The 10,330-nt window shown below is 32.7% G+C and overlaps 1 protein-coding gene across 1 annotated transcript; it reads left to right on the top strand.

Annotated features, from left to right (window-relative positions):
* Positions 1 to 5,542: 5,542 nt before the first annotated feature.
* Positions 5,543 to 9,474, top strand: LOC116137267 (MLO-like protein 1). Its single transcript, XM_031422952.1, has 14 exons — positions 5,543 to 5,656; positions 5,774 to 5,831; positions 6,208 to 6,446; positions 7,112 to 7,228; positions 7,346 to 7,403; positions 7,491 to 7,582; positions 7,728 to 7,802; positions 7,898 to 7,986; positions 8,093 to 8,142; positions 8,494 to 8,534; positions 8,622 to 8,831; positions 8,935 to 9,002; positions 9,138 to 9,198; positions 9,313 to 9,474. Exons 1-14 carry the CDS (start codon positions 5,543 to 5,545, stop codon positions 9,472 to 9,474), a joined length of 1,434 nt encoding a protein of 477 aa, XP_031278812.1.
* The last annotated feature ends 856 nt before the right edge of the window (positions 9,475 to 10,330 follow it).

The raw sequence follows: 10,330 nt of genomic DNA, 5'->3' as shown, positions 1-10,330 counted from the left end.
TAGTTGAGATATATCCTCTACAACTTCTTCTAACTTCAGAGTCTGTCTACTATATTTCAAGGTTTCTACAAAATTTGAATAGGTTTTGGGTAAAGAGTTTAACAGGATGACAGCTTGATCCTCATCAGCAATCTCAACTGAGATGTTTTCTGGATCTTGTATAATCTTAAGGAAGTCATCTTTATTATCTTTTAGTGATTTTTGTTCATCTATCTTAAACCCAAATAGACTCTGTTTTAGAAATATTCTATTAGGAACAGTCTTTGACTAGTAAAGAGAATCTAACCTGCACCAGTCTTTTCTTTCTATACTTCTCGAAGTACTTTATCACCCAAACCGAGGATCAGTGAGCTCTTGGCCTTGTTTAACATGTCTTGCTTTTCTATAGTAGTCAAGGTGTTAGGTAACGCAACTTCCCCCTTCAGAGCTAAGGACAAGCCCTCCTTAATCAACACTACTTCCATCTTCATTTTCCATAATCCAAAATTGTTTACACCTGTACACTTTTCAAGCTCAAACTTAGTTGACATGTCTTTCACAGATTCAAAAAACATAGTAATAGAAAAGTGAACAGCTAAGAAAGCCCAAAAATAAATTGAAACATGAGCAAACCAGTGAAACCCTAACTGAACCTTTAACCAGATTTTGATACCAATTTGTTGGAATTCTAGGGTTTACTGACTAACTCTTAATGAACAAATAAATCAATCAATTTAGAGAATCAATCAATAAAGCTATAAGCAAATAAAGAGAATTAGCAAAAGAACACAAGACACAGCAATTATAATGGTTCGGCTTTGCAGCCTACATCCACTTTCAAGGATCACAGTAGGGTATTCTCATTAATAAGCAAAGTGTACAAGATGATGAACAAACTAGAGAAGAAAAACTTCACAAAAGGTAAAGAACACACCCAATCCGAAAACCTTAGGTTTTCCCAATATGAGATCTGCCCTTTTCTTCAACATCAATTGATGTTAAATACACATGCACTCTTCCTTGATCAGCCTCCACCTATCTTTGATTTCTCCATATGATAGAATTTGAGATAGGCCTGACTCCTCACACAATAAGGCATTTTTGAATGGGAGGATTACCTCCTCTTATAAACCAATAGGCTTGAGCATGCCTAGTCAGTTTGGGACTCCAACACTCCCCCTCACGGTCAAGCCCATATGTTAGGTCATGCCTATTACTGGAGGTAGTTATCGGCTCTAACCCATTACCCATTGGTCAAGCACTCAGCTCAACTGAACTTGAGCTCTGATACCATGTGAAGATTTAAAAAAGAAAGAAATAATGTGTAGATCTGATTTGTATTTAGTTAATTGAACTAAAATTACAACCAAAATCTCTCTTATATACAAAGGAGAGAATATATGAAAGAATTGGTAAAGTGTAAAGTGAAGAGAGTTTAGTAGCTCGTTTGAGCTCAAAGTAAAGAAGGTCAACTCAAAACGATAGTGTATTGGTGAATTACTATGAGACCCTTTATCTTTTACAGAACTGCACTTTGCACCCATTACATTATATGGTTGACATTTCCCCTCAAATTGGACTACTCTTCATATGGTTTCAGAGCCTCTTGTTTTCTTCCAGCAACATACAATAGAGAACTTCGTTTTTACAACTTCAGAACTGGTTACACTCAATATAGCTTCAGAACTGCCACAAACTCTTAAGAGTTTTGCCTTAAAAACTCTTCGATCTATTAAGTACTTTCTTGGGTTGGAAGCCACAAAGACCTCTGTTGGAATTCATTTGAAGCAAACAAAATACATTGTTGATTTGCTGTCCAAAACTAAGATGATGGGTGCTCATGCATGTCCCACACCAATGGATGTTGGCACAAAACTGTCTTCTACTGACAGTGAACTGTTCCAAGATCCTAGCCTCTACAGAAGCACCATTGGAGCGCTTCAATACCTAACTCTAACTATACCCGACATCAGCTTTACTATTAATAAGCTGAGCCAGTTTCTACAAGTACCAACGAAGCTTCAATGGCAAGCTTGTAAGAGAGTTTTAAGGTATATCAAAGGTACACAATATCATGGGTTGCAGTTCAGACCAGTTGTGTCTTTGAATGTTGAATGCTATGCTGATGCAGATTGGGGTAGCAGTTTAGATGATCGACGGTCCACAAGTGACTACTGTGTTTATCTAGGCCCTAATCTTATCCAATGGAGTTCTTGAAAACAGAGAGTTGTTGCTCTTTCTTCAACAGAGCCTGAATATAGAGCCTTAGCACACACATCCACTGAAATAGCTTGGTTGCAAAGTATGTTTTCTGAATTAGGAATGATTCTGAAAACTCCTCCAGTAATTTGGTGTGATAATGTCAGTGTTGGTGCTCTTGTTGCAAATCCTATTTTTCACTCAAGGACCAAGCATATTGAGATTGATATTCATTACATCAGGGATCAGGTTTTAGCTAAAAAAACTCATGGTTCAATATGTTTCGTCTAAACTACAAATTGCTGATGTCCTTACTAAAGCCTTATCAGCAGTTCAATTCCTTGAATTAAAGGAAAAATTAAATGTTGTAGCAATGACCAGTCCATAAATTGAAGCAGAAGCTCATATTAAAAAGTAGCAGTTTAGTTGTAAAAATTAAGGTCTGGAAGTGATCTGATGTATGTTTTTTTTTAAGTGCAATTCTGGAGGTCTGGAAGTGTTCTAAGAAATTGAAGCAGAAACTCAAATTAACAGTTTTGCAATTATGGATATCTGGAAGTAGGAGTTTAGTTGGTTTTGTGAGTGCAGTTCTGAAGGCTTTTTGAGTGCAATTTTGGAGGTCTAAAGCTATGGAATTTTTTTTTGAAAATGAAGTTTGGTATGTGTGCAAGAGTTCTCTGTTGGTGTGCAGGTCTGAAGTTGTGAAAATGTTGCTTTGATGTGTACTGAGTAAGAAGCAGTTCAGTTACAAAAATGCAGGCAGCTATGCAAATGCAATTCTGAAGCTGTGAAAATGAAGTTTGATGTGTGTGCAAGAGTTCTTTGTTGATGTTGCAAGAGTTCTCTGTTAATGTGCAGGTCTGAAGTTGTGAAAATGTTGCTGATGTGTATTGTGTTGCTAATGGTTTTCATTATGTTGATAAGAAACAAGAAATCTGATAAGAAAAAAAAAAATGCAGAAAAAAATGCAATTTTTTTTTTTTTTTTTTTTTTTGGTGCAGTTTCATAAAGTTGTACTAAAGCAGTTCTGTTATGAAAATGCAAGTAGCTATGAAAATGCAGTTATGAGTGTAAATGCAATTCTGAAGCTGTAAAAGTGAAGTTTGATGTGTGTGCAAGAGTTCTTTGTTGATGTGTGTGAAAGAGTTCTGAAGCTGTAAAAGTGCAGTTCTCTGCTGATGTGTATTGTGTTGCTAGAAGAAACAAGAAATCTGATAAGAAAAAAATGCAGAACAATGCAGTTTCTTTTTGGTGTAGTTCTAAAGCTATACTGAGTGTAAGCAGTTCTAAAGCTGTAAAAATGAAGTTCTCTATTATATGTTGCTGGAAGAAAACAAGAGGCTCTAAAACCATATGAAGAGTAGTCCAGTTTGAGGTGAAATGTCAACCATATAATGCAAAGGGTGCAAAGTGCCGTTCTATAAAAGATAAAGGGTCTCACAGTAATTCACCAATACGCTGTCGTTTTGAGTTGATCTTCTTTACTTTGAGCTCAAACGAGCTACTGAACTCTCTTCACTTTACACTTTACCAATTCTTTCATGTATTCTCTCCTTTGTATATAAGAGATATTTTGGTTGTAATTTTAGTTTAATTAGCTAAATACAAATCAGATCTACACATTATTTCTTTCTTCTTTAAATCTTCACACCATAACCGTAAGATGAATAGCAATTTGAAAGATTCTTTTGTGGTCACGAACTATCGAGGTAAAGGGAGAGAAAAGAGAAAGCCGAGCATGAGAAGTGTGATAGCTGAAACACAATATTCATATGGGTTTATCCAAAATGACATCACACTACTTGTTGGACTCCTAACACCAAAGCTGACTTCCACCGTGGCTAATAAAAAGCCACATCATCACAAATAATTATGACAATAAAGAGAATGTTAACTATGTATGTTTTGGTTTTATTTAGCTACATTGCATCAATGCATGGCTAAAATAAAAAGGAAAAAAAAAAAACCTTCTTATATCGTATGTACATATAATTAACCAATTATAAGATATCATTGTCAACGCGTTTGTCACACACTCATCTTGCCATTGATTGGTTGCATATATATCATTGTATGGAGGATTCTCTCCTAGAGTTAACCTTGAATATAGTTTCTTATAGAAACTCATAATGCTATATCAACTCAATGAAAAAAAATAAAATATAAATGTTAATTCCTATTTTTGGAAGTGCATGTACCAATAATAATATGTTGTGCTTTGAGAACAGATGAGGTGGTTTAAGAAGTGTGCTGATGTTCCTTATAGGCAACTAGTGGCGGATCTAGAAATTTTTTTTAGAGTGGGTCATAATAAAAAATAATTACATATTAATATTTTTGTCCATTAATATTTTTGTTAGGGTGGGCCAAAAGCCAAAAATTATATATATTAATATTTAAAAAAAAAATTGAGAGTGGGCCATGGCCCACCCAAAATGGGTTGGATCCGCCCCTATAGGCAACGACTGATAATTTCAATCAATCTTTTTAGCAAAGTGTTTTGCGATCGGCTTTTTAATTTCTATTAAATGTTTATCGGATTCTAGTATATCTATAAGACATAAATTTTTTAAGAAAATTGTTGAGGAGATTTGTTGGGGTATATATAACAGTCAACTCAAATCTGGTGTACTGAATTTTTAGAAAGATACTCTTAAACTATAATATTTATAAATGATTTCATATTTAATCTAAAAAAAAGGCTATACTTCAATAGTTCGAGGTGTAAACCCTATATATAGCATTCGACTCTAATTCTGGTTACTAAATTCTCAAAGATTCTCGCAATTTGCTATTATTTCTTCTTCTTCTTCTTCTTCTTCTTCTTATTATTTATCACTTGTGATTGTTTGTATACGTAGTATTATTATTTTCTTAATATTATAACTTTAGATTATTTTATAAATGGTCCAACATTTAATCTCAAAACTTTATTAGTTCAACATATTAATTTTTTCTTATAAATGCTAAACCCTTCCACCCATTTTTTGGAATGTTCTCGATTAATGTATAGAACTCAAAAGATTAACTATCAAAATACAAAAGAAAATATTGTTACATCCTCGAGTAAAAACCGGTACTTAGGGATGTAAAAACCACTACAAAGAAGGTTAGAAAATCTAAAATTGGAACGCAGTTAATTTCCAAGCTAATTAAACAAACATATTTTGTTAATCTAATTAATTATATTTGAGGACGAACAGAAATTAATAGATAACACATATTAAATAGAAAACTTGCTAGGTAGCTCTCTCATTGACTTGTACATACAAAACTTTAATTTCTTTTTTTTTTTTTTTTTTTTTCTGGGGAAGGAGATAGAAGAGAGAGGTAGCCGTGATAAATAAATTTAGGAGAGAGATTGATGTCTGAAGGGGCAACGTTAGAGTACACGCCGACATGGGTGGTTGCCGCCGTGTGCACCGTTATGGTTGCGGCTTCCATGGGTGCCGAACGCTTCCTCCATTACCTTGGCAAGGCATGCATAAATATTTTAAAAAAAAAAAAAAATTCCTTTTTTAATTTATAGAATTTATTTAATTCATTTCCTTCTCCCTAATTCAAAAATCTTCAATATTGATTCGTTGTTTTGCAGTTGTTGAAGAGAAAAAATCAGACTCCTCTTTTTCAAGCCTTGCAAAAAATTAAAGAAGGTTACCTACCTATAAATTTTCTCTCAAAGAATCAACAGATTGCAACCTTAATTATATATGTTATACATACACAAGACAGTTGAAAGTTTTGGACTACTTTTGACGTAGAATTTAAATATATATTTTTATTTTGAAAACAAGAGATGCAAGAATTTTTTATTTTTTTTAAAGAAAAATAGGATTTGGTCAAAATGTTTTCAAAATTAACAAGTAAATTAAACTACAACTTTAATTTTCGAATAGTTTTGTAATTTGTAATTTATATTTCATGTATATAATACATCCCTGTTATCCTTTTAATGCTTATTGACTTCTTGCTGACTATCAATTATGATTACTGTAACAATGGTCTAATTCGATCCTTGTGGGGATACAGAATTGATGCTTCTGGGATTCGTCTCATTACTACTCACAGTGTGCCAAAACCTGATTGCTGAAATTTGTATATCAAAGACATTAGCGAAAACATGGTTGCCTTGTAGAAATCACCTAAGAAGGACACCTCATTTGATGAAATACCACCTTGACTCCTTATTCTCTTCCTATGTTGTTCGTCATGGCGTTGGCCGTCATCTTCTTTCCAGCTCCTCCTCCAGTGATTATTGTGCTAAACAGGTAAATTTTTACTATTTAATCATCATCACTTCATCTCTTCTCGAAAAATGCATGCTAACATTGTTAGTTTGGTGCCAACTATCGTTTAAAAATAAAATTTTGGTCAAACTTTCTCTTGGAAAAAAATATAAAATTTTCTTTTCACGATAGTTGTTATCAACAACCGAGGGTTTATACTATAAAATTGTTTGTTAAGATCTATTGATTTTACAAAAATAAAATATCTATCAAACTTTATCGGTTATAAAGTTGCAGATTTTGTCTATTCATACTAGTTGATAACAAATAATGAGGGTCTGAATTTTTAAAAGCACAAGAGATTTCTAATTGATTATTTATTTATTCATCAAAATTTCTTCTCATAGATTATATTTTTTTTCCTACAGTGAAGCTTCAAGCATACTAGTCAATTTGTTAGACAATACATGTAAAAGACAGAAAAGTCTCAAATCTAAACATCCGTATTTTTTTTAAATCTAGATTATCGTTTATTATTACCAGTAAACACTAAAAGACCAAATTTCATAATGTTTATTAATAACAATAAATCACTAACTATAATCAATAAACGTTATTTGCATTTTATGTGTACATAACTATAGCCTTGTGATTGAAGATCTTGTAGTATTTAACTAATTTTCTTATACCATCATTTCAATTCACAGGGTAAGGTTGCATTGTTATCTGCCACAGCATTGCATCATCTTCACATATTTATCTTCGTCCTAGCTGTTGCACATGTGACCTTCTGTGCTCTAACTGTTCTTTTCGGAGGAGCAAAGGTAACTTATTTGCCTAATTTTTTCATCCTTTTGATCTTATGACTTTTCAAAGATTTTTGTAGCTTTAATTAATTTAGAGTTTATTATAATTAATATAATTCCTTAATCTTGATTTAGATAAGTCAATGGAAACAATGGGAGGATGATATCGCAGATGAACATGATCAGAAGAACTGTAATGTTTCCTAAAACCTAATGACTATATTATTAATTGCTTCAATTATAATTAGACTTTCATTAATTAATTTCCTTATTTTTACAGTTCTAAATAAGTTTACCAATGTTCACGAGCATGATTTTGTAAAGGATCGCTTTGAGGGTGTTGGCAAGAAATACGCTTTGAGAGGTTGGTGGGTAAGTCATGAAAATATTCCTAATTTTTTAATTAATTTTCTGCTTCTTCAACTTAATTTTAACTAAATATATACCACTTCTTATTCAATTTGTTGTTGTTTTTTTATTGCTTGGCTTCATCAGTAGTATTTTATTCTGCATGCAGCATGCATTTCTCATGCAATTCTGTGGATCAATAACCAAGTCAGATTATACCACTCTGAGACTAGGCTTCATTATGGTAATTCATTTTTGAATTAAGCTTCATAAAAAAGCCTAAATTAATGCTTATTATAGTTGTTTAATTTCCATTATTCTAATTAATTTCTCTGGTAGAATCACTGCAGGAGTTATCCGAAGTTCAATTTTCATAACTATGTGATGCGTTCTTTTGAAGATGATTTTAAGAAAGTTGTTGGCATTGGGTAATTATTTAGAAACTCAATTGATTCTTTTTCATTTTTTGGTCAAATATATACCTTGAAATTTAATTGATTTTATTTTTCTTCTGATTGGTCTTACTAATTGCAGCTGGTATTGCTGGACGTTTGTGGTACTTTTCTTGTTGGCTAATGTCCATGGTAAGTTATTCTTGTTGACCTATTTCAATATTTCCATATTATTACGAGGCAATCTGTCTGTGTCAGAGTAATACCCCTCCTTCGACGCTGGTGACATTGGGGTATTGTAACAACATCTAGATGCCATGAGCACCAGCGCCAGGTTCCAGTGTCAGGCTTGGCGTAGGTGCGGACAGGTTTTCCTGTAGTAAGAGTCAATGATGTTTTTAAAATCTGAGCTTCAACTCTCAAAGGCGTTAAAAGACAATAATCTTGCCTTATTAACAAGAACTGAAGTCCAGATTTTTAGGTCCGCACTTGAAAACTTTCATATGTACAAAATAATTAATCAGGGTTAATTTTCCTTTGCAGATTTGCATGCATACTTTTGGATATCATTCATTCCTTTCTTGGTAGGTTACGCAAACTTAATTATTCTCAAAGATTATTCCTTCTTCCATAATTTTCAACTTAATTCTCCACTTGGTAATTAATTGCAGCTCCTAATTGCTGTGGGGACTAAACTAGAGCATATAATCACCCAATTGGCGACTGAAGTTGCTCAGAAACACATGGCTGTTGAAGGAGATTTGATAGTGAAGCCCTCTGATCATCATTTCTGGTTGAATAGACCCAAGTTTGTTCTCCTTCTCATTCATGTCACTCTCTTCCAAAATTCCTTCGAAATTGCTGTTTTCTTCTGGATTTGGGTTAGTTTTTAATTCACCACATAATTAATTATAATTCTATACATATATTTTTATATATGGTGATCATCATCATTATTGATACATCAATCTTACATCTCTCCAGGTTCAATATGGTTTCGAATCCTGCATAATGGGAAATGTTAAATTTATCATTCCAAGACTTTTCATAGGGTAAACTCATTTATTATTTTTCGTTCGATCGGTAGAATTCTTTTAATAAACTATGAGAAATCTTATCCAACTAAGGTAACGTTACCCATCTCAATCTTAATGCTAATATTCAAATTTGCAATTAATATTTTCCAGGGCATTTGTTCAGTTCATTTGTAGCTATAGTACCCTTCCACTTTATGCAATTGTTGCAAGGGTGAGTTCAACATTATATTATTGCTTTGTATTTAATAGTGAAAATAATATTTTGTGTGAGCATTAAGTCTAACAAAAGTTTATGCTGTTTCAATATTTGGTGTAAATTATGAAGATGGGAAGCAATTTTAGGGGTTCAGTATTCAACGAACAAGTACAAGAAGGACTTATTTCTTGGGCAAAGAAGGCGAAAAAGAAAGCGCATAAAAGGGTTGACAGTGAATCTAGTTTAAATTCATCATCACATTCAGGGTTTCTCCCTATTCGGCTAAAATGAAGAGCTTCATCGATTTTCTCCTTACAAGCTGTTTTTCTTTTCTTTTTTTTATATTTATTATAGAACTTCCGAAGTTGTCTTAGGGTTTGCTCCATTTGTTAACGAGTTAAGATACGTTTTAAGATCATGAACGGACAAAAATTTTAATGATGTATCTTTAGGATATTAGGACGTTTTAAGATGATGATCAAACAAGTTTTATTAATGTATCTTATAGGACTTCTACATGAAGACTATTGTTTAACATTTGTACTTGTAGTAAAAGGAATAGCCGAAATGGGTTTATACAAACTCGGCTGCCAAAGCATGTTGCCCCGAGTTTTTGGTATATTATAAAATTATCCTTTCAAGAAAAAAAAATAGCATTGTTTACAATTATTTTTTTTAAAGCAAACACAAAAAATTAGAGAGATTTTATTGAAAATGAGAAACAAAAACAACCCCAACTAATTTTTTTTTTTGTTTTTTGGGGGGTGAGGGCTCGGGATGAGGGCTCACATAATATTAATGTGACTTTAAGTTACATAGGTCTCAATACCACATGGCATATTTTATAACGTGTCATGTAAATTTGTATAAACTCTCTTTATATAAAAAGTTTGTACAAATAACATTACCCAATTTTCTGGTGCTGCTACTGAATTTATATGACCCCTTTACCGAGGGCATTAGATTGCCTCTTTATACTTTACTTTGGAGGCAATCCAACTACTACTATGGGGTGAGGAAGCATTACTCTGTATATAATTATAACTATTTCTCGCAAAGGAAACTTTTTTAATTGGTAATTTTAATAGAAAATTCTTTTGGCTAAACTTGCACAATCCAACTCGACAAATTTTTTTTTTTTTTTTTA

This window comes from Pistacia vera, unplaced genomic scaffold (genome assembly GCF_008641045.1).
Source record: "Pistacia vera cultivar Batoury unplaced genomic scaffold, PisVer_v2 Contig322, whole genome shotgun sequence".
Classification (NCBI taxonomy): Eukaryota; Viridiplantae; Streptophyta; class Magnoliopsida; order Sapindales; family Anacardiaceae; genus Pistacia; species Pistacia vera.
The sequence above is the reverse complement of the archived record's forward strand: the minus strand, read 5'-3'. Positions and strand labels throughout refer to the sequence as shown.